The sequence below is a fragment of the Prenolepis imparis genome, unplaced genomic scaffold (genome assembly GCF_030444845.1).
Source record: "Prenolepis imparis isolate NDT839.2.m4 unplaced genomic scaffold, iyPreImpa1.0 SCAF_1, whole genome shotgun sequence".
NCBI lineage: Eukaryota > Metazoa > Arthropoda > Insecta > Hymenoptera > Formicidae > Prenolepis > Prenolepis imparis.
The window spans coordinates 1,454,408-1,479,624 of NW_028141159.1; the positions used below are offsets into that span (position 1 = coordinate 1,454,408).

A 25,217-nucleotide genomic window follows, 5' to 3' on the forward strand; every position below is an offset into this window, starting at 1 on the left:
TATTTTTCTCTTACGTAATATATTTATATTATTTAGACGATTAGAGATTATATAGACGTAAATATATTTATAATATTTATAAACGGGAAAGACATTCAATAGAAAATCGACGTTTGCGCTGATAAGTCTCTAATTATCAGCGGTATCGGCAATATTTGTAATAAGCGAGTGTAATTAAAAAATGGCGAATCATCATTCCTCACGAGTCATTCCGCGTCATTTTACCAGGGGTTCAAGTTCGTTTGCGCGAGTGTACACATGGTTGCATAATCTCGATGGAGACACGTCGACAGTCACGCTGCGTGGACCTCGACCAGGTTATTAGCGCTGATTCTAGCGTTCAGTATCCGTCATGATCGGCAACAGAGTGGCCGTGGACGTGCGTGAGGGACAATTAATCGGTATCGTCGAGGAAAATGTTCACGGTGGTAATTATATCGCTTTCCGAGGAATACCATATGCGAAAGCGCCGGTCGGTAAACTAAGGTTCAAGGTGAGTACCTCTCCCGTCTTGTTATCTTTGTTGTTGAACTTCAAGTTTGCCTTTCTATCCAGAATTGAGAGTTGGGAGAAGTAGGAAGAGTCTCGGTTATACGGAAATTGCAGTTATGTAGATAAATGACGTGAAGGCAAAAGCAATTTTTTCGAGTTTTTTTTAAATTGTCAGATAATCTTATATAATTGTAAACAATTTCGGAGACGACCAATCGCCATTTAATAATTTGCAAACATTTACGGAAAAGTTTTTGAAATATTAAAAAAAAATATATTTAGAATCCTTATATAAGTTGACTTTTAAAAATTGGAGCAATGACAATCTCAGGTGTAATCGCTTGAAGAGTTTCTCTTTCAATAATTTATCTTTTAAAGCACGTAAAAAACGTGAACGTAGAACTGCTTAAGTTTTCAGTTCAAACAGTAAACGAATCGATCAATCACAATGCACAGAGCATTCTTGCTCCAGTGCGTCTCTGGGTCGATTCGTTTATTGTTTGAATTCTATTATGCATACTGTTTAGATTTCTCGCGATAAAAACACACGTTTTTTGCAACGAAAAAAGTTATCGAGTGTTAAACAACGTTCTGCATCGTTATTAATAGAAACTTATCAGATAAGAAAATGAATGTTAATGTGTCATCCAAGTACTGACATATTTTCTACTTGTAATCATCCGCGTGTTATTCCTAAAAGTGGACTTTGCGGACTTTTACTGACAATGAAAAGAATTAATATTCAATTCCTTCAATGAAAAAGCAAGAGACCCATTCTACGAGTTCCAAAGAACAGGCACGTGTGTCGATTTCTATTACCACTTTGCATGTACATACATATCTATGTGTGTGTTAATGTTCTCCGAATATTCTCTCGTTATATTTCTTACGCAAGATAAACATACCGCATATCCAGCGAGGTATATGTAAAATCATCAGAAGCGATTTATATAATATGTACTTAGGATCCGGCACCACCGGAACCCTGGCCCGGCGCCAGAGATGCTTCGAAATACGGAAACGTCGCTGTTCAGGTGGATGTTATCACGCGCGAATTGATCGGCGCCGAGGATTGCCTCTACTTAAACGTGTATGCCACAGACGTCGAATCACGGAGAAAACGTCCGGTCATGGTGTGGATACACGGCGGCGCTTTTAGCATGGGTTCCGGCGATGCATCCGTTTACGGTCCAGATTATATTGTCCGGAAGGATGTGGTATTGGTCACGTTAAATTATAGACTAGGTGTTCTCGGTACGTTAGCTAGATATACGTATATACATATATGTGCATACGTATACGTCACTTGTGTTTTTGCTGCGTGTTTTTTTTTTTTTTTTTTTTTTTTCAGAGCAAATATTTTTTAGATACATCTCGTATTTCGCGCACTGACGTTTTTCAGAGACGGCCAATTTTAAAAGTTAATTTTTTCGACGATTTCGAAAAAAAAAATAAAAAAATAAAAACAAAAAATTTTAATCTATGTTCTTGCGAATTAGTTTTACTATTGCATTGTGTACTAAATGTTTGTTGTTTCGCGAATATGCATTTCAAAAATAATATTGAAACTTAAGAAATACGTACTAATCAATTCTACTTTCAAATATAATAAATTGATTATGTATTGTTAGTTTAGAAAAATTGAGTTTGCGAAAGAAAGATGTATTAACGCTTTAAGACGTTATTCAGGTTTCCTAAATCTTAACGATGAAGTGGCAACAGGCAATCAAGGTATGAAGGATGTTGTCATGGCGTTACGATGGGTTCAACAAAATATATCAAAGTTCAGTGGGGATTCAGGAAATGTCACCATCTTTGGCGAAAGCGCCGGGGGAGTCATCGTACATTATTTGACTCTGTCCCCGTTAAGCGAAGGTATCAATCACAGGTCTATCATATATACAGTGTCTCAGAAGTGTCATTTAATCACAGATTCATTAGTTAATCTCATATCGAGACAGAAAATATTATTATAAAAGGAATCTTCGTAAATCGATAAAATAGAACAAACCAATTTGTTATAGTTTCATGTAAATTATATTTTAAAAGAATATTGATTTAAGTATTCTAAAAATAAATATGAAGAAATTTTAATTCTAATTACAAAAAATATATATCTAATATAATAACAAAAATATAATAAAAATAATAATAAAAATATAATAACAATATATACAAAAATATAAATAATAATTGATAATGTGACTCAATATTTAAAAAAAAAAAGAGTTCAAAACTAAGAGTTTGCAAAGTGCTCGAGGAATCAACAATTAGAAAGATCCATTCTAAGATGCCTTGTATATTATCGAAATTGAAGAGAAGAGAAGGACAATTTTACGGGCGATTAATCGTATTAATCGTATCGAATGTGTTGTCTACAGGTTTGTTTCACAAAGCGATATCGCAAAGTGGCGTAGCCGCGAATCCCTGGGCCTTTAGCGAATGGACAAATAAAGCGACGAACAAAAGTTTCCAACTTGTCGAATATCTCGGAAAAGCGAGCTCGGATCCGAAGGTCGCCTACGAATTTCTGAAAACGATTGACGCGGGGAAACTCAGAAAAGCCGAACAAAAGATTCTGACGGCAGAGGTAAGTATCTTAATATTCTTCAGCGATACAAAAAAGTGCTAAGGATTGGATGTTTATATTAGATTTTTTTACCGAAACATTTTTTCATCGAGACATTTATGACGATACGTTTTCGCAGGAACGCCTGAAAAATGTACTTGCGTTTACGCCAAGTTTAGATAGCGAATCGCCAAATCCATTCTTCCCGGAACATCCAAGCACGTTAATACGCCGCCGAGTTAAAGTGCCATACATTATGGGTTATAACAGTTGCGAAGGATCTTACTTAGCATGCAGTAACACAGTCGAGAGACGTAAGTATGTTTATTTAGGTTTCACTAGTTATATCTTATTTAATCAAGTGCACACAAATTTTCGCGCAAGGTCTGTTGAGAGTAATAACACAACGCTAATAATAGATGACGCAAGCATTGTTGATATTAAAATAATTTTTATGGTTGATATTATGGATATGCATATGTAAGTAGTTGCTGATAAATTAAGATTTTAATCTTAAATGCAAGAATTATAATTATGCAAGAATCAGAATAGCATGTTTTGAAAGTTAGTTTTTTCTTGGAAACTTTTTTGTGAGATCGATCGTTCCTTAGCAAAGTTGTTCCTAAAATATTGCTCGTTTGAAATACGCGACACCTTACAGTGATCAATATATATATATATATATATATATATATATATATATAGTGATCGTACTTAAAATCATTTCAGAAATAAACAAGGAGTCTCTTGAAGAAATCGATTCCGATTTCAAGAAAGTCATCAACCCTAGAGTTTTGTCTACGTTACCGCAGATTCCGATCACAATCGAAGAACTACGATTTTTATATTTCGGTAATGAAGCAGTGTCAGAGAAAACTCTGATGAATTTCGCTAATTTTCTAGGCGATGAATTATTTTATCGCGGAATTATGGAGATAGCCGATACTCAAATGAGTTCTGATGCTAATGAGCCGACTTACTTGTACAAATTTTCATACGAGGGTGAAATTTCTCCCTTCAAAACATTCTTAAACGTCACGCTTCCAGGTATGTGTATAGTCATTAATTTATTCAAGTTTGCTAATATAAGATCATTAATCCTTAACAAATATGTTTAAAAGCTTGAAACAAGAGTTCTAACGATAAGTTTTTATATTTATATGATTGCGAGAAAGTAAAATGTACTTCTGTACCGAGGAATATTTTATTAAAAAAACTTAAATCCAAAGAAAAATTTAAAATTTTTTAATATTTCATTAAGAGGAGGATGTACGAATTAATTTTCTTTTTCTCTTAGTTTCCAGAAATAGCAAAGATAAAATTTTAAAATAAAGACTAGATTTTCTCTTAGTGTTTTTTTATTTTTACTGCATAATTATTATATTTTGCAGGTGTGACGCATTCCGAGGAACTGTATTACTTCTTTGATCCTCATATGGTCAAAGAAATGGGCTTTCCACCACTTGCACCTGATTCGAAGGATTACAAGATAATGAATTGCTTAACGCAAATGTGGACGGATTTTGCTAAAACAGGGTACTTGATATTTTTAAGTAATTTTACAGTAATTTCGTGTATTAATAAAATTAATTTTTAATCTACATTTTTATTTCTAGGAATCCAACACCCGCGATTACGGTTTTAACTCCATTTAAGTGGACACCATTGAAGCGCGCCGGAAATGTGTACGATTATTTAAATATTGATATCGAACCTCGAATGGAAACCCTCCGTAAAGGAGAGCAGCGCTGGGAGTGGAAAAATGTCAAACATAAGCTATGATCATATTCTGTCCGCGAAAATTTAATCAAAATTGGTTTCTTAAGTACATTTTACGCTTGTAATAAATATATTTTTTCTTCATTTTGTGTATTTTAAATTATTAATTATGTTCACGTCACCACGTCATGCGTCGGTTGCTTATGAAGATTATGAAAAACAATATTGTTATATTCAGAGTGCTTTAGAATTTATAAAATACGTTTACGTCTTTATAAATCTAGTTTTGTCATCAGAAATATATCGAAACACTAATTTGTTGTTAAATCAATAAAAACAGAAAACATTATTTCTCCCCCATCCTCTCCCCCTTTTTCCATTTGAATAGTAGATTATTTAAATTGCGCCAATTTTTTTCTGTTTTTTATCCAATAAAAAATTAATCATTTTTTGTGATTATAAAATTTCTGCATACAGTAAGATTATTCGAATAAAAGAATAAAAGAATCATAACATAAAATTCATAAATAAAGGAAATTATAAACACACATGTTCGATAAAACAATACAAAATAATATAATTAGCAATACAGCTATAATAATCAATAATTTTTTTTCTATATACGTGTTGAACATCGGTCATCAGGGGAAATCAATGTTTGCGTGGGTGTCCGGTGTACACTATCTCTTACTATATTCTAGATTTAACGTAAGCAGTGTTGGCTCTCCATCAAATCTATTGATTACGAGCCCGTAATATCGCGCTTGCATTTGAGTATTTTGATAGATGACAGAACTTTTTTTTCCAACTTGTGTGCCTTATCTCTATTGTATAATACAGTGCAAAAGTCGATTACTTTATAAATCATTTTCGATCGAATGATTATATGTTGAAAAGACTTTTTGCAACTGTCGCGCGTTTGTCATGGTTCTAAAAGTAAACAAAGATACAAAAAAGAAATACAAAAAATTAATTTTAATTTAATTTAATTTTATATTAATTACGTAATATAATTTTTACATAATAAATATATTTTGTATAATAAAAAAAAGTGAATAAAAATGTATAAAGACAAATTTAATCGCGATGGAGCTTTCTACATTTTGAAACGATTAATCGGTACATAATATAACAAAATAATATTACATAAATTAATGAAACCGGCAACTTGAGTAAACGCGGAAGTCGGTGCGCATACATTAAAGTACGTTGCTAGAATTTAGTATCCTTTTATTAATGAACGTTTCAGTCCTCAAGATTGAGCCATTTTCAGCAACTAACGCAGTTAGTACTGTTCTTCGCGAAGCGAAGCTGAAAACATCTGACAGGCTTTATAAATAATAATTAAAATCTCCAATCCGGAAAGAAATAAAGCGTCCTTTACAGCTGGAACCGAAAATGACTGATTGCGAACAACCAAATAGACGATTGCGAAACCGTTTGCCGAAGGTCAACACAAGACACAATTCAATCTTGAGGACCGAAACATTCATTAATAAAAAGATACTAAATTCTACCAACGTAGTTTAATATATGCACACCGAGTTCCGCGCTTGGCTCTCAATTAGCCCTTATTTTAAGGCTCCTGGTACCTTGTCGACCATGTCGGAATCGTGACGTCAGAGGCGAGAAAACACACGCTAAAATTTTTTAGATGCCATTTCTATAAATAAAAACATATTTGCATAAAATAACACTTAAGATCTCTTTAATACACTTCTAAAAAACGCCGAAAACTATCCTTTTCCCTTTATAATCAATCAACAGCTGTAAAATGTAATATTATGAGGCCCAGTCCGTCTGGTCTTTGCACATGCGCAGTCATTCCGCATGTCAAAGTCTGATATCTCCATCATTTTACGGTTGTTGATTGACTGTCAAGGGAAAAGAATAGTTTTCGGCGTTTTTTACAAGTGTATTAAAGAGATCTTAAGTGTTATTTTATGCAAATATGTTTTTATTTAGAAATGGCATCTAAGAAATCTCAACGTGTTATTTCTCGCCTCTGACGTCACGATTCCAATATGGCCGCGGTGAGCACCCAGAAGCCTTAATTTAAATTATATAATATTACAAAACAGAATCATATTTATTTTCTTACAACCATATAGATGTAGAATCTTATTGGCGTTGTGTTAATGAGAAACTTTGATGTTTTGTTTCATATAGTATGAGTGTATTGAGATCTTTTGAAGGTTAACGATTCTTATATGCAAATATTATATTTAGAATAAATTAATGGCTGTATCTAGAATCTAAAGTTCACCAGTATCAAACTAGTATCAACTAGTATCTAAAGTTCAATACTTTTCTTATGGAAAAAGTTTTACTTTCGTATAAAAATTTGTATAAGAGCTCGTTAGCTTTACAGTTTATTTGAGTATCGACTATCTTATTATAATGCTGCAATAGAAAAGCTCATTGACAAGAAAATCAATGTAATTCATGAGAGTTTCCTCTGAAATATTGCGCTGCATTGTTACCAAAGTATAGAAATCGTAATTCTCTGTAAGCTATTACGACTTTAAAAGACATAATATTATTAATTTTTATAATATATTAAATTTAATTAATTTGCATTTACATAAGAATATATGTTATAAACATTCTTTGCATTCTCTTTGGAAATAAATATTTTCCTATAAACGTCAATCTTGACAATAAAGATTTTACTGTCAAGTTGAAGGTTACAGATAACTGAGTTAGTGTGTTACTAACAAGTACGAAACGAGAGATATGATAAAATATGTTGTGTATGTACAGTAAATGAAGCTAATCCCTACTCCAGATGAGAGCTGGTTCCACGTTGGTATATATAATCGGCGGTAAAAGACATTTTATCACAACTATTCTTTTCTCGTCATCCTATATCACATCCATCATGGACAGAGTGGAAGTTTCTATAAATGATGGCAAGTTGAGCGGTATCGTTGAGAAAGGTGTTTATGGCAATCATTTCGCTGCTTTCCGTGGAATACCATATGCGAAACCTCCGATTGGCGAACTCAGATTTAAGGTAAATATATAAGGTTCTCAGTATTATCGCGATGGGTTTTACTCGCTGTTAATTTTAGCCTGTATTCATTGAGATTGTTCCGATCCTAAATATTTTGTCCCGTCGCAAATGAGATATGTTTCACGCAACAACGCATATATATAAAAGAAAAGACACAGAACGAGTTATATTTTAAAAACGAGATGGTAAATCGGAAAATTTTTTCTGAATTTTATACATGTTACTTAAATGTATCGTGTATCTCGCATTCAGTGACTAGAAATTGATTTTTCCCCTTCGTGTGAAAATTTGACACGATTACAAATTTCCTTAAAATGAATTAATTTTAGCAAATATAATAGAAAAATGGTTCGCATATATATCATAATATGCTAAAATACTTTTGCCTATCATAAAATATAACGAAATTGCATCGTTTTCACAACAGTTTATCGACAAATTATAGCAGTCAATCGCATAAAATGTACAGGCTAAATGTGCTAAAGCAAGGAACTGCCTTACTTAATGTGACTATATATATTTTCTCCTTAAGATTAAAAAAACTACAAAAAATCGATTAATGCCGTTGATAAAAGAGTAACTAGTGAATTTATCAGATTGCTTGTTATTATATCTTATCTTCCTTTTTATTTTATAGAAATAAAAAAAATTAATTATTGCATGTTATTTATATTAGTACTTCTGATAAGTACTTAACGACACTAAAAAAATATTTATAAAAAAAAAATAATAAATATACATGTTAATTTTTAGGCGCAATTGCATGAAAAACTAAATTTTAGCTTCTTTTTATTGAAATTGTTCGTTTCCTTATTTAACTTGATTATTTTATAAGTTTGTGATTTAAAAAATTGGCTAAAAAATTTGATAAAACTAATTGATAAAACTAGGGTTCGTCAGATTGCGCGATTATTATACAGTCTTATCTTCTTTCTTGTTAGTAAGAACTTTCTTTGTAGAAATAAAAAAATAATAAATTATTGTGTACATTATTTAAATAATTATTTATAATTAGAGATACTAAAACAAATTTATTACAAAAAAAGTAATAATAAATACATGCTATTATCTGCTAATTTTCAGACACAATCATACAAAAAATGATTTGTTTAAGAAATTATTAGCATGTAACATAAATTAATTTTTATGCGTAAAAAAAATAATATATTTCTATAGGAGAAATTATTTTTTTCGTTGTAGAATTTTCGTGTACCGTAACATATGTAAAAGACTACAATGTAGAATTTAAGCAATAAACAAGTCCATAAACCGTGACCTTTTTAATCTAATCTTTATAATGTAATCTAATATCTTTGAGAGAGCACGATTTTAATTACACTGAAAAAAAAAACTATTGACGTCAAATAAATATTTAATTTAATAGTTCCCTTTACACATTTTGTTTGAAACAAGTAAATATTTATCTATTTTGAAAAAAAATTTCTTACATTAAATAAATATTTTTTCACGGCAAATCAATATTGTCAGTTTCAAATAAATGATGTATAAAGGAGTACTGAAATAAATATTTATTTGAATAATTAAATAATTTGTTTTCAGTGTAGTTGTTTAAATTAATATTTAAATCGATTCACTTATTACTTAATTAGTTCTATCATATATATCTTTCAATATGTTAGCCTTTTAAAAATGTACACGATTAAAAATAATATGTATAAACACATTTGCACTTTACAATTTAATAAGTAGTGTTATGCATTTGCATATATCTTATGCATTTACATATATTATAAATAGTATACTATATAATTGTCTATCTAGACATAAATACATTCTTCTTCAAAGTAAAAAATAACTTGTTTGGCGATAACACTTGATAAGACACGTGATAAAATTAATATGTATCAGGCTGGCCAAGAAGTAATTGCGTTTTTTTTCCAATAATAGACATACATGTCCTTGAAATGTAACTAACTTTATTTTAAACCGCAAATTCATATGTAACTTGACAACTGACGGTTCAAGCTTGTTTTAGAAAAAGAAAATGCACGATTTCGTTAACAATTGTTTGTTTGCCGTCAATTTCAAAATGGAAAATTAAAAAGAATATTTTCGTCATATTTTGTTGTATTACTTCCGAAAAGAAAAAAACACTGCAAGCTCATAAAAAGTTATATGATGCACATAATTAAGATGCCTTAAAACTATGGCAGTGTCAGAATTGGTTTGCTAAATTTCGGTCTGGAGATCGAAATTGATGATGACAAAATTAAGGCATTGATCGAATCTAATCATAAAGTTGCCTGAAAGATGGCAAAAGATAATCGAACAAAGTGGACAATATATTATTTAATAAAGTTTTTGTTTTCCATGAAAAATTCGCCTCTCATTTACATAGAAAAAAAAACTTTTTGGCCAACCTAATATAATTACGAGTGCACAACTTGTTCAATATTTGGGCAAGATACGTACTGATTTGCCCTATTATCAATCTATCAATTTTCGTCAAATATATTCAAGTTTAATATAGGCAGACAATTATATGCTATAATATATTATATATATATATGTTTTTATTTTCTGATGATCCGAACCCAGAATTGAAACGTACAAAATAAATAATTTTTAACAAGAAAGAAGAATTTGCGTTTACAGTACTCGCGACTTTATTTATTTGTGGATATTTAATATCGGGGTCTTCTACTTCAATTTTAATTACATGCGTATTTCTTACTAAGGATAAACCACCTCGTGTTAGATACGTTTCATTTGGCGATTTTATTTATATAGGATCCGGTACCACCGGAACCATGGTCCGGCAGCAGAGACGCTTCGAAATACGGAAACGTTGCTGTACAGATAGATATTATCAAACACGACATGAGAGGCGACGAAGACTGTCTCTATTTAAACGTGTTCACCAACGACATTAATCCTTCGGAGAAACGACCTGTGATGGTGTGGATACATGGTGGTGGCTTTTATATGGATTCCGGAAATGCGGGTTTTTACGGTCCCGATTACATCGTCCAAAAGGACGTGGTATTGGTTACGTTAAACTACAGATTGGGCGTTCTAGGTACGTTATTAGCTCAATATGCGGTATTTTTCACTTACGTTTAGTGCATATCACTCGCATTTAGTTTATTTCCTTTCAGAGTGAATATTCAAGATTAAATATGCCGTATCTGTAAAGTTATTTACATACCGATATACTTTGTAGACGACGAATTTTTAAGTTCAAACTCTCAATAAATGACTTATGCTGCTTTTTAAATTTAATTTTAATTTTATATATTTATATATTTTAATATAATAAATATTTATTTTTGCTAAAAATGTAGATTTTATTATTATTTGATTCAATTAATAATAAAAGCTTATTTTTCAATTATTTTCAAATTTTATATGTACAAATATAATTATATAAAGATTTCATCAGAGAAAATATTGAAAAGTTGCGATACATGTATATAATTTCTCTATAATACTCTTATCATAATTCAATCTAATAAATATTAATAAAAATGTTTATAAATGTTAATTTTAAAAAATGTTAAATAAATATATTATACCTCCCAATCAATATATAAATATTTGTACTTTTGAAAATTTGTGTTCAAATTTTTAAAAAAATTAAAAGAACATATATTCTCAAATATAATGTTTACAACGTAAAACGTTATATTCACGCTTCATTAATCACAAATATACAATTTTAGAGAATTATTAACGAGCTGTATTTTTCCAAATATTAATTGATCATCTAAACATTTAATTTAAATCGATTTTGCGAAAGAAAGACGCATTAATATACGAAATATTTCTTTAGGTTTTCTGAATCTATATAATGAAGTGGCAACGGGCAATCAAGGTGTGAAGGACGTGATCATGGCATTAATATGGGTCCAGAAAAATATATCAAAGTTTGGTGGAGATTCAGAAAATGTCACCATCTTTGGCGAAAGCGCCGGTGGAGCTATCGTACATTGCTTGACTATATCTCCATTAAGTGAAGGTGCACAGATTTTTCGATGCATATACAAAATTATCTGACGTTCATTTAATCAGAAATTTGACAGACATTTATTAGAAATTTAAAATCGATTTTTTCTCTGTGTTCAACAAAAATCGGGCTCAGACACTAACACATTCTGATATAGAAAATTTCACGAATTAAGTGAATATATTAACGAACGGAGCAATGATTAAAGAGATACGTTCTCCGAAAACAGTCTGCATATTATTAAACCAAAGAGAAAAAGAGCAAAAATTATTTTTTACGACGACAAATCGTATTAAAAGCTAAAAGTTCTCCTTACGATTCCACTCACAGGCTTATTTCATAAAGCGATATCGCAAAGTGGCAACGTTGCGTGTCCCTGGGCCTTTACCGAGCCAGGACCTAGCTCAACGAACAAAGGTTTCCTGCTGGCGGAGAAACTCGGAAAAACGACCGAAGATCCGAGGGTCGCCTACGAGTTTCTCAAAACGATCGACGCGAAAAAACTCATAGAGACTGAACGAAAGTATCTCCTGACAGAAACAGTAAGTGTATACCTTGACATTTGATTGCGATTATTTCAATACGGAATTACACGCGCGTGCAGAGGTCTACGGAGACTGAAATAAATTATTTTCATTAATATAACACCTCTTATTTTTCGCAGGAGCGCCGACAATTTCTCCTGACGTATTTGCCCATTCTGGATCACGAGTCACCGAACCCAGTCTTTCCGGAAAATCTAGAGACGCTTATACATCGCGGGGTTAAAGTGCCGTATCTTCTGGGTTTTAACAGTTCCGAGGGAATTTTCATCCTAAGCAGTACATTTTTTGGACGTGAGTACACTTATATTTTTATACCCTCATGAACTATACATATCTGTAATGCTTCGTACATAATTTTCGTGCACTTAATTTTCTATTAAGAATAATACAACGTTGAAATTATATGGGTGACACTTTAAACTTAATATTTTGAAAGCTAATTTTCATTGGCAAACGAAGTCAATTATTTATTTCTTAGCAACAAATTCGTCAAAATATTATTCGCTCGTCACGCGCGACACTCTGCATAGCAACTGCAATAAAACACAACAAAACTTCAAAATTGTTTCAGACATAAGTAAGGAGGATCTCAGCCAAGTCGATGCTGATTTCAAATTGGCAGTACTACCCAGAATTTTAGCTACACTGTCAAAGATACCAATCACATTGTCAGAATTACGATCTTTATATTTTGGTGACAAAGCAATTTCAGAGGAGACACTGATCAATTACGCTGATTTTCTCAGCGATGAATTCATGTTGCGCGACATTATGCAAGTAGCGGATATTCAGATGAATAACGATAATTCTGGAAAGACATATATGTATCAATTCTCATACGAGAGCGAAACTTCCTTCATGAGGAAACTGCTCAAGATTGAGCTTCCAGGTACTGCCGCTAATAAATTTAAGATGTTAATGAATTTAATCTAAGAGTCTTTGATGTTGAAATGTATATACTCATATCGTAATTAAAACCTCCAGGTAACAGTATTTCTATATTATAAGAAAGCGAGAGAACGTACATAACTTTGTTTCAAATATTTTATTTTAAAAAAAACTATATATTTTTTCTATCAATTTTAATATTTTCTCTAATATTTAAAAATAGAAAGTATAAATTTAGAATGATTATATACAGGGTGAGGAAAAAATATGGAAATCCTGAAAAATCTCGAAAAATATAAGTTTTACAGAAAAGTGTTTTGGATAAAACACTTGTAGGATATTTAAAAAGATCTATTTATAGATCTTATCACTTTGACTTTGGGTGGTGTTGACAAAGTCAGAGCAAGATCTTTTTTTAATAAAACCATCATTTTTTTTACATAAATCAATTCTTCACAACATTCTGCATAAAAAGTTATAAGGGTAGCATGGTCAAAAAATTTATGTAAAAAAATAGTGGTTTCATTTAAAAAATTCAAGATGATCTTGTTCTAACCTTGCCAACGCCACCCAAGGTTAAAGTGATAAGGTCTATAAATAGATCCTTTTCTAAATCCTACAACTTTTATCTGCACACACTTTTCTGTAAAACTGATATTTTTTGAGATTTTTCAGAGTTTCCATATTTTTTCCTCACCCTGTATATTTATATTTAGAATTAATTTACGATAATACTTTGCAGGTGTGGCTCATGCCGAGGAACTATGCTATTTGTTTTATCCTGAACTAATAAAAGAATTCGGCTTATCATTACCCGCATCTGATTCGGAGGATTATAAGATGATGAATCGTTTAACGCAGATGTGGACGGATTTTGCTAAAACGGGGTACACATCACAGACTTGATATTCTTACGTGATTTTACAATTGTGCATTAATAATTAATATTCAATTTATTCCCAGGAATCCAACACCTGCGATTACGGATCTGATTCCAATTAAATGGACACCGTTGAAGCGCGCCGGAAATGTATATGATTATTTAAACATCGATAGCGAACCTCGAATGGAAACGTTCCGTAAAGGGGAGCAACGTTGGGACTGGGAGAACGTGAGAAATAAATTGTAATATTCTATAAAAAAGCATTAAAATTGTTTTTTGTAGCATTTTTTACATGTGTGATAAATAATATTTCTGTTTTCTGCAAAAATATGTTTTGTGTTGAAAATTACATTCAAATGGATTGCTTGTAAAGAAAATAAAATATTTGCGTCTGTTTTTGAATTTTGCGGATTCCAGCGTTATTTTTATTTACAAAATTAAAAAATGAGTTTTAGCGGAAATATCAAGACATCAAGTGTTTATACTATAATCTACTGAAAATATAGACAAGAGTTTTTTATAAATTAAGCTTAAGAAGTGTCGTTTAAATTTCAAATAAATAAATATTAATTTGTTGCTAAAATGTCATATTGTATAATATCACAGTAAATTAAATATAAAAAATCAATGAAAAAAGCTTTGTACTTTTTATAATATTTATAGTATTAAATTTCGCATATATCGTGTTATGTGATAGTATATTTGGCAGAGCTTCTCTTTATGTATGTTGTATACATACATCGCGCAGGTTGAAATGATATTCGTCGTGCGACGAGTTTTGTACCGATTGGCTATTGGATAGAAATAATCTCTAGGGTTTTAAAAATTTCAAGATAAAGCTTATCGTATGACAAATAGAACCCCTCTCCCTCTCTAAAAAAAATCTTGAGAATTTTGCGTTAAAGTCCTTCTTCGGGGGATATCTCATTTTTATTTTCAAATAAAAAAAAAAATATATATATATATAAAATATATATATTTTAAAATATATATTTATATACATATAATATATTCTGTAAGAAAAAGAAAATGACTTCATACACGATGTAGGTTTTGCTTTACTATTTATTTTATGCTGCGGCGAAAATTTCGTTTATCTAAGAGTAGACTAAAAGAAAACTAATAAAGCAAAGCACACAACTACCTAACACAGTCGGGCAACTAACTTTTCTCAATACAGTCCTGAGGATACGATGGAATCTGGCATCGCTGCCTTGAACAATAACAAAGAACATGTGATATGAAGGCGCATGCGCCCCTTCCACGGAGCATTCGTTTATTCGTAGCTCGTAATCACTCGTGGGTATTCGGTTCTTCTGGCAGCTTCGTTAGAACGATAGAAATCGTTCAACAATCTTTGCGTGAATCATCTTGCGAGAGTAAACGTGGAAAGGCGGACTGCATTCCCGGTGCAGAAGAGAAACGTTGCGCAATCGCCGGTTCGCCATTTGAATTACTCAACTAGATGTACAAGGTACTGTATATAAACGATATCACATGCGTAACAGTGACATTTGCGACGTATACTAGTTATACACACGGGTGACAATTGCAGGCCGCGTGTCGACCGTGAAACGTGAAACTGCCTTCGCGACCTTCCATTTTTTCTTTTCATCGCGTACTTCGCCTCGCACGACGTGCTTACGCGCCTCGTACATTTCGGAAATGGCGAGCATCAAAATTTGCAGTTAAAGTCGCATTTTCCGAGTGAAAAAATTTCCGTTATCAGGGAACGTAAGTTAAAAGTATCAATCTCCTATCGATTTGACCTTCGGCCGACACGCGACACGAAACAAACAAGATAATTATTTGTTGGTTTGTTCGTTTTCGCTGCGCTGGTGAATTAGAGCAGTAAGTTAGAGCAGTAAGAGAGAAACAAAATATATATTTCGTCTCATTTAAACTTATTGCACCAGTGTGCACTAGTTCACCAGTGCAGCGAAAACGAACAAAGCATTTATTCGCCCCCGGGTGGTGACAGTTTTGCCGCTAGCGCGAGAGGACGAACATTATTAACCGAGTGATATATTTTATGTTCGCGCAGGTTCGTTAAAAAAATAGCGAGATGGCCTCCGATACAAAAGATGATATGCAGATGCCGTATCTGCGGGCGATTCAGGCGATACCAGGTGACACCGCGAGTGAGAAGATGAAATGGATCGGGAAAGCTGCCTGGGCCATCGAGTGTCCCGAACAAGTTGAACAGCCCTTACGGCCCTTAATGCGAGTGGAATCCGCGCTGCGGCAGAAGAAATACGAGGATCTGACCATAAGCCTGATATCCGAGGATGCGATGGTAGTAAATCGTGCTCTTAAAGCTAACTGGTACTTCGATAACAGCAATATAAATATATCCGCCGAGTACTTCTGCGAAAATGTCTTCCCTTACGTTTCCGTGAACACGAGGGCACGTATCGTCAATAAACTCGTGGATAATTTGACTGATCCAGTGGTAGCGCAGGTAGTGTTCGAATATACGATGCATCAATACGGTATTTATAACATGTGTCCGTTGCTCGCGGCTTGCTACGACGATTTCACTTTTAATATAATCCAGGATTTTAAGATCGCGGTGCCGATTAAGACTGCTAAAATAATGTTCCGCAAGAATCCGGATCTTATCATACGTTATTTCAAATTATTGAAACCCGCGAAACCGAACGAACGCGCTTCTTTCCCGATCGATATGAATCAATACGCGTTTTTACTGCCGAAATTGGTGAAAAATCGAGTGCACGATTTCGCAGAACTGATCGATATGTATGAAACTTGTCCGCTGAAAATTACTTTGAGCAACACGTGCGCCGAGATATTCTTGAAGAAGGGATTACAATACTTGATTAAGAAGCCGCATTTATACATCAACATCTTACCGCTCAAAAAGATCAGCGTAGAATTATTAGAGAGTATATTTCTAGGTCTCCTGCCTACGAAAGTTTCCGACTTCAACACGGACAAGTTGTTCGATTATTTACAGTACTATCCGCAAAGTAAAAGATACGAGTTGCTCCGTACATCGTACCTGAAGAAATATAATACTGAATTGCTCGATGAGGATAAAAATGTAACGCCCGCATTGTTACGAATATTACCCGACAAAGAACGGATCGAGCAAGCTAGAATTAAGCTCAAGAATGAAAGCTTGAAAGAAATCAATTATCACAATATAAGGTATTACGAAAGAGCTTGGATCTGTTATTTACCCATAGACGAAGCGATACTGCGTATTAAGGAAAAAATAAATAAAAAAGCTTTATCTCGTGAGCGATTCAATCTCCTTTGCCAAATGATTTACGCTTGCAAGGTCAACGAGAAGGTCAAGGATAACGATGCGTTAGCCAACGAGAAGGATACGTTGTTAGCCAAAGAGAAAGATGCGTCAGCCAACGAGGATACGTCAGCCAACGAGAAGGATGTGTTAGCTGATATTTTGAAATATATCATAGATAGACATAAAAACGAAGACCTTTGGATTTTCGAACAAATAATGCAACAGCTTCCATTATTGTACGACGTACCTCATTTAAGCAAGGAACGCCACAAACTCCTGTTCGACATCATAAAATTGCCTTACGTAAAATTCGGATATGTAACGCAGAATATAATCGAGGCTGTGATACATTTCAGACTGATTAATAATATGCCAATCGACGAGCTGATTCTCATGTTGATAGATACATACGATAATCGTCAATGTCACATAAGGTTAAACCTACTCGTGAAATATCCACAGTACGAGAGGAAATGTCTCGTGACTTTCGCGAAATATATTGAAGAAAAGTATTCCGCTACCTGGAAGAAACAAGGGGAAGAAGAGGACAAGAAAAACATGTTGTACATTCTAGCCGTGGCGATGTACAACTTCAACGACAGATGCGAAATATCGCGTACGAAGATAGAGCGCGTAACGCTTAAAGACTATCCTTGGCTATTGGATACTATACGCGCGATAAAACAATCCAACTTCAGTTCGAACATAACGAAGTACATAATGAAGATAAAAGCACCGGAATTGAACGTGGAATCGGACCCCTTGAAGAAGAAGATCGCGGATGTAACGACAGGCGCGGCGCTCGCTCTATTGAAACGAAACCCTCAAGATATACTGGATAATTGGGAAGAATATTTAGCGGAATGCAAGAGGAATCACCTCGACAAAATTGTGCAACGTTTCGTCAGAGCCACGCGCTGGTACAAGGACATACCCATCAGATTTGTCAAGCGTTGCATGGATGATTTGGAAGAGAAACGTAAAGACACGAAAGAGATGTTGTCTACCCTCACTATTCTGGCGTTACTACTTCACGGTAACACGCTGACGAAACTGATGATACCCTTCATACCTAAGGAATTAAACATTAACGTCAATAATCCGGAAGCCAGCGAAAATTACATGCTCGTGCGCCATTTATCGTTGTGCATGAGACTTTCCAGTCCGCCGGTATCTCTCGCACTTGTCTACAAATTATGCGAAGGCGATTACCTGTCGATAGCGCTGATGGCACTGACGAACTTAAGCAGGCGATGTGGTTTTCCTAAAGCAGTATCATTCGCCCGCAAATTGTCCACTCTGCGCGTAGGCACGCGAAAGCACGGGCTCAGGCTCATGTATGAGATAGGTTGCCTGAAAACATTTACATACTCTGTGAAAGACATGTGGAAGACCGAGACTCATCACTCGATACGACAAGTCATATTCGAGATACTAGAAAAAATCATGTTTCTAACACCAACCGTGGAATATTTGAAGCTGCATAATACACTGATAAAAACGATGCAGCTCAAAGATGAGGCGCTGCTTTGGCAGCTAAAACTTCCCTTCCGTCTGCCCGATCATTGCGTCTCGAATTACTTTAACGTGTGGCTCCAAGCAATAGATAATCTCAAATTGGCAGGACTAGATATTCAGAATGTGAATACACACGTAATCGCTTTGCTACAGCAGATGACCGCGCCGCCCGTTTGCAATCTTATATCCGAAAACTTAGCTACACAAGTAATAAAGAGATATTTATTTGACGTCAATACTGATTTATCCAAGACTGCGAGAGGCTTCTCGATATCGTACCTTTTCCCGGGGGATAACGTTAAGATTAAAGAACATAGCAAGGTATTCATCGAATCCATCAGTTCCGTAGTGACGGAGCACTGGAACGAGACTCATTCTAAAAAACTTACGTTCTATCCGTACAACAACGCTGTGCATCTATTTATAGAAGATTTCGTCGTTGCATACGTCAACGAGTTTTACTTCGTTAACAAATCTACCGAAATGCAATTAATCGACGATATGCTCCAGCTATTTTCATCCGTCTTGGACCCTACGCAAGCCCCGACATCTTATTTACTGTTAATTTATGCGAAAAAACTGCAAGAATGCGTGTTATCCAATCAATGTTTTGGCCAGCAACTCGATCAATATATGCCGGAATTAGTCAAGATTTTTTCGTCGTCATTGGTAGAGTTCATGGCTAAGATTCTCAAGCGCTTCCTGGATCTCACATTTCAAAATCACATGGACTTAAAGGAAGAATTCAAGCTTATGGTCATGGACGGTCTTATTAAAACTGATAACAAAGATTCTTGTCTTATGGCTGTGACAATTTTATCGCTCGTGAGTCTGCAAACCTCGAAGAGCCTTGCGACAAGATACGACGAACTTATCAAAAAGTTCCGGGAAATAAAAGATCCTGCTGTTATGAGCGTTTTGCATAACTATTTTAATGTGACGGATTTCAATATCATGTCCGATTATTACCGACCGAATTACGAATATTACGAATATTAAGAATGTAGCGAATGTGCGCGCGATATAGAGTATTTTGCATAGATAAATTGTAATACTTGCTTACATAATTGATAATTTGATTGTAAACATGAATATATTTTTATACACGTTAAATTATTCGTGCGTGGATTTCTCTTCAATAAACGCACAAATAAATTGCATAAATAAATTTTCTTAGAAACGTTCTTTTCTCTCTATTTTAGAAGGTTTAAAATTTTTAGTTTTTAATGGGCAATTTTTTTAAAGGCAATAAACCGTGTATAAGGGAGTTAGTTAATTTTCTATGAAAAAAAAAAAAATAAATAATAATAATAATAATACGCATATTTAGATTTTTATAACGATGTTATACGAAAAAAGAGTAAATGTTTTTTATGTAATAAAGATTTTTCATCTCATTTAAATGTAAATATGTCGTTGCATATAATGCATTCATTTGCTTTATTATATATATATATATATTTTTTTTTATTAGTACGCATTATTAATAAATAAGGTATATTAATTATTAAGGGAAGCATATAAATAATCGTAGAAATAATGGATGCATTCTTTGCAGCACCTGATACTTTCTTTTACACTTATTAATCCACTAGTACCTTTCCTCAAAAATTAGTATCTTTTCCAAAATATAACCAATTTTGAAAACGATAGTAAGCTGATAAAAGATTTTTCCATTTTTAAAAATACACTTTTCAGTGTAAATTTTACAATTACTAATTAATTTCGAGTAGCAGAACAACATTTCGCATCTCTGTGTTAGCATAACATAAATAATGTGGTCGAGCCGGGACGGTAAACATATCTACTAATATATAGACAGACATATGTGAACAGAAATCTGTCGCAAATTCTCTCGCAAACTGCAGATCGTGCAAAACGAGGAATCAACGAGGTCAAATGGAAATAATTCGATATCGGGTAAGTGAACTGATAATGTGTATTTTTTTGACGATAAAATTATCAAATTATTATGAAAACATCACATTTGTAAAAATGTGACAAATTTTTAATACCGTTAATGTAAGAGCGAGAATAGAGAGTGGGAGGGGGGAAGTAAACATATATAAGATTATGATTTAATCTGTCCAGGAAAATGTAAAAACAAAAATTGTGGCTTTGGAATATTTTTGTTCTTGGTCTATAGAAAACTTATATTTTTTCGCCGAAACTCGTTTAAATAATTCGCATAAAAATGATTAACGATTTAATTTATTACGGCAACAATGTGGGAAAAATAAGTAGCTTAAGGCTCCTGGGTGCTCACCGTGGTCATATTGGATTGTGACGTCAGAGGCGAGAAAGCACACGCTGAAAATTCTTAGATGCCATTTTTTAATGAAAAGATATTTCGATTAAACAACACTTCAGATGGCTATAGCACACTCTTAAAAAACCTCGAAAACTATCCTTTTCCCTTTATAATCAATCAACTTTCCCTTTATAATCAATCTGTAAAATGATCGAGATATCAGACTTTGACATGCGGAATGACTGTGCATGTGCAAAGACTCGACGGGCTTCATAATATTACATTTTACAGCTGTTGATTGATTATAAAGGGGAAAGGATAGTTTTCGGGGTTTTTTAAGAGTGTGCTAAAGCCATCTGAAGTGCTGTTTCATCGAAATATTTTTTTATTTCGAAATGGCATCTAAGAAATTTTAGCGTGTGTTTTCTCGCCTCTGACGTCACGATTTCGACATGGTCGGCAAGGAGCTAGGAGCCTTAATTTCGAAAATCGCATGCAAACATTAGCTTGTACTTACGCGATGGGTCGAAACCGGTGATGAAGTTCGGGCAGGGTACATGAATGGTCGATCCCGCTAGAGTGCTCGGCCAACAGGACCAGCCATCGAACGTGAATCGACAGTACGGTTCTGAAATAGAAATTCGAGCAGGCGATTAAATACAACAGTGGGATGATGTGAGTCGATAAGCTCGTAAAAGGCATCTGCTACAATTTTGACAGTGCGCCGTGATTAAATCTCAATATACTATGTAAGAAATTGCGAGGGATGATATAACAGTATCGCGCGAAGAGAAATATCGCGATGCCAATTGGGATAAATTGAACGAATCTTCCCGGGGGGGTTCTTTACGACGCTCATAAAGAGACATAACGCGCGATATATTACTCATTGCTGATCACTAGAGAGCTAGAAAAATATATATCGCGTGAAAGATATGCGTGGGAGATATATATACAATTTTCGTATCGATGAGTGAATAATAGATTCAACTTTGCTTGTTTGCACGTATATGTTTGTATTTTTACGAGTTACTACAAGTATATGTAACATAAATCGTGAAATTTTGTGATAAATATTTCATACATTTTATACGAAGCGTCGTATATAAAATAAATAGACAAAATAAATAATTCACTAAGCAATAATCGATCTCAATTTCGTGGAAGAATCAATTATTAAAATTCAACAGGTTAATTCTAGAAGAAGAAAAAAAATATATATATATAAATCAATTATACAATATAATGAAAAAAATGTCAATTATAAAATATCTATAATCTATATCTATTCAATTGTAAAATATATATACATATATAATTAGGATAAATCATAATTGAAATTTTTTTCGTCGTCTACGCCGTGTCGCAAGATGATATATTAAGCATAAATATAAATATATATTTTTTATAAATATACGAGAAAGTTATACATATAACATCATGTATAAAAGATGAACTAACTTTCTTCCTCCTTGTTGCATTAATGCAAAATCACGTTTAAGGGATACTATCATGGTTGCGGGCTCGGGGAAAGTTCGCATTTGCTCACAAGATTCAAGTCTCGAAGAAGAGACGCTGATAACACGGATTTCATTCGAGATCTTTCGCAATTTCGCCAACTTTTATTGAAAATAAATCACCCTCTTTCCTCCTTCGTACAACTAGCTTGAGAAAAAGGTCATAATACCACCGATTCGCTGAAACAGACTACACTGAAAGAATGACAAGAAAACCTGTATGGAAAATTTTCCCTTCGAGTTCCACGAGAGGAGCGAAATATAACCGCGCAATTTGCGAAGTTAATGTTGCGGAAATAACGAAACCTAACCCAAGCTTTTCGAGATCAACTTTTACGTGTTCATTTACGTATAAAAATTACGCCCATTTGTACTTGTCACTTAAACATTTATATATCCGCGTACATCGGGGTAACACAGTTCGAACCCCCCCCCCCCCCCCCCAGACAGTACTAGGGATATGTTAAAAAGGTATAATTAAGAATATAGGTTAAGTTAAAAAAAACTAAGGAATGTATTGTAAGAAATAAATAAAGGATGGAAGAGTCTCTTTGGCAAAAACAGCTGGAGACTATAATCCCAGGTTTTTTTTATATCCGCGTACATCATTGTGCATTTGCATATACGTGCAACAGATCTCGCTTTGGCGAATATCTCTCACGTCAGAGACTATTTCGAAGTATACATATTTTAAAAACCGTATGGTTGATGAGGTAAACCTCCTCCGTGGTTGATGGAATTGCTTTTAGATACGATCAAAGAAACTGCCTTATGTATCGAAACTCACAAAAATTGTTTCAAACAGAAGATCTTAAACAGTTTGAAATATAAAATAGCTCTTAAATAGCTCTTTGAAATTTGTAATTTTATGATAAAGTAAAATTTAGTAAGATAAACAAATTATTTGTGTTTTAAATTATTTCAAATGGATTTTACTTTGATGAAATTTTAATTTAGAATGTTTAATTATTTTTAAAACTGAAAAAAGAATAAAAAGTTCAAAGTAACGTTTCATTATTTTGCTGGATGATCGTGCAAAATTGTTGAAAAAATCTCGGAAAATATCTTCGTAACTATATTTTTTTATAATACTTGAGTATACATTTGCCAACGCGCGAAAAGAAAAAAATGTGAAATTTCTGCACTTTTATATAGTCAAATAAAATGCGGGTAGCCATAAAGTGCACATTGAGATTCACAATCAGCCAATCCCGAGTTTACTTTACATCATATTTGTGTATTACGTATATGTCTGTACATAAAAAAAATACTCGCATAGAAAGAAGTTTTTCTCATTGTGTGAAAATTCTAGCAAAAAAAATAGCGAAATTTATTGGCATCAAAGTAGAGCTTTCTAAGATCGATGAAGAAAAAAATGTTCATTTAATATGAAAATATAACATTTCTTAATGAATATCGCAACTATGTGAATGATAATGATAATTTGGAAAATTGAAGGTACAAGTGATTAAATGGGAAAGATATGCTCTTATATAATAATAATATTCTTACAAATTAATTGACACCTTATCTCTCGACCAAACTGGCAGTATATTTATTAAGAAAATCACAACGTTTCGACCTCTATATTTGGTCCTTATCAAGTGATCTGTACAACAATATATTATATCAATAATGAGGAATTAACAAATGAAATAATTAATTTACACGGAAATAGTCTATAAAATAAATTGTAAGGATTGCAGCGCCTCATACATAGGACAGACAAAAAGGCAATTATGTACGCGAATTAAAGAACATTCAAATAATATAAAACTTCACAGCAGTAATCTTCCAGTGGTTAGTAAGCATAGGATTGATTTTAACCATGACTTCGATTGGTCTAACCCAAACATTTTACATAACGAAAAACATATAAGAAAAAGAGAGATTGCTGAGATGTTTTATATAAAGAAAAATAACAACACAATAAATTTACATAAGGACATTGAAAATCTTAATAATATCTATGACAAAATAATAAAGGTCGTTTAGTCGGCAATAAACTGTCTGTCTAGCATGACGCGTATCAATATGACATAAGTGTATAACTTTAAGGAACTATGTAAGTGTAAATTAATTATTTCATTTGTTAATTCCTCATTATTGATATAATATATTGTTGTACAGATCACTTGATAAGGACCAAATATAGAGGTCGAAACGTTGTGATTTTCTTAATAAATATACTGCCAGTTTGGTCGAGAGATAAGGTGTCAATTAATTTGTTTTTATATTACTGGCGATTCTGATTTAACATACTACCACACAATAATATTCTTCTTTTTATGATAAAATAAATAAAATAAAAATCATAAATTAATATTTTGAAAAGACTATTTTAAAGAGATTTAAACTGCAATAATTCGCGGCAATTTGTTAATTATATAATTACATAATTTGTTGTATTTAGTTTATATTAATTTTGAGAAATGGTGTCTCCAAAAACGAGTTAATATACGAATAAACCGCGCTGGACAAGAAAAAATTGTATTATAGAGAAAGTTACATAAAAATAAGTGAAACAGAGACCGTATTTGATTTGTAAGCTTTTCAAATGGATTTCGACAGAAAGGTTCAA

The 25,217-nt window shown here is 33.1% G+C and overlaps 3 protein-coding genes across 11 annotated transcripts in view; 2 read left to right on the forward strand and 1 right to left on the reverse strand.

The window, feature by feature from the left end:
• Positions 1-25,217, reverse strand: part of Dh31-r (Diuretic hormone 31 Receptor) — a 111,435-nt gene that overhangs the window by 48,015 nt on the left and 38,203 nt on the right. For all 9 annotated transcript variants that reach the window (XM_083047355.1, XM_083047358.1, XM_083047346.1 and 6 more), the window contains one exon: positions 21,637-21,747. In XM_083047355.1, the coding sequence (XP_082903481.1) occupies positions 21,637-21,747 (111 nt within the window). The remainder of the gene's footprint in view (positions 1-21,636; positions 21,748-25,217) is intronic.
• Positions 308-14,481, forward strand: LOC145944168 (uncharacterized). The gene is made up of 16 exons (XM_083052337.1): positions 308-493; positions 1,458-1,746; positions 2,182-2,367; positions 2,874-3,082; positions 3,201-3,375; positions 3,791-4,108; positions 4,453-4,597; positions 4,678-4,840; positions 7,560-7,796; positions 10,548-10,836; positions 11,590-11,775; positions 12,094-12,305; positions 12,428-12,599; positions 12,880-13,197; positions 13,939-14,083; positions 14,160-14,481. Exons 1-16 carry the CDS (start codon positions 353-355, stop codon positions 14,323-14,325), a joined length of 3,351 nt encoding a protein of 1,116 aa, XP_082908463.1. The 5' UTR covers positions 308-352; the 3' UTR covers positions 14,326-14,481.
• On the forward strand, positions 15,361-20,271 carry LOC145941256 (uncharacterized). The gene is made up of 2 exons (XM_083047270.1): positions 15,361-15,553; positions 16,124-20,271. The coding sequence occupies exon 2, from the start codon at positions 16,145-16,147 to the stop codon at positions 19,865-19,867; it is 3,723 nt and encodes a 1,240-aa protein (XP_082903396.1). The 5' UTR covers positions 15,361-15,553; positions 16,124-16,144; the 3' UTR covers positions 19,868-20,271.

What these genes read in the sequence shown, in the direction of transcription:
- LOC145944168 (XM_083052337.1), top strand. Translation starts at nt 353, where the DNA reads ATGATCGGCAACAGAGTGGCCGTGGACGTGCGTGAGGGACAATTAATC. An exon ending in AAAATGTCAAACATAAGCTA is followed by an intron (nt 4,841 to 7,559) that starts TGATCATATTCT and finishes TGAAGCTAATCC; the next exon opens with CTACTCCAGATGAGAGCTGG. An exon ending in CTACAGATTGGGCGTTCTAG is followed by an intron (nt 10,837 to 11,589) that starts GTACGTTATTAG and finishes ATATTTCTTTAG; the next exon opens with GTTTTCTGAATCTATATAAT.
- LOC145941256 (XM_083047270.1), top strand. Translation starts at nt 16,145, where the DNA reads ATGGCCTCCGATACAAAAGATGATATGCAGATGCCGTATCTGCGGGCG.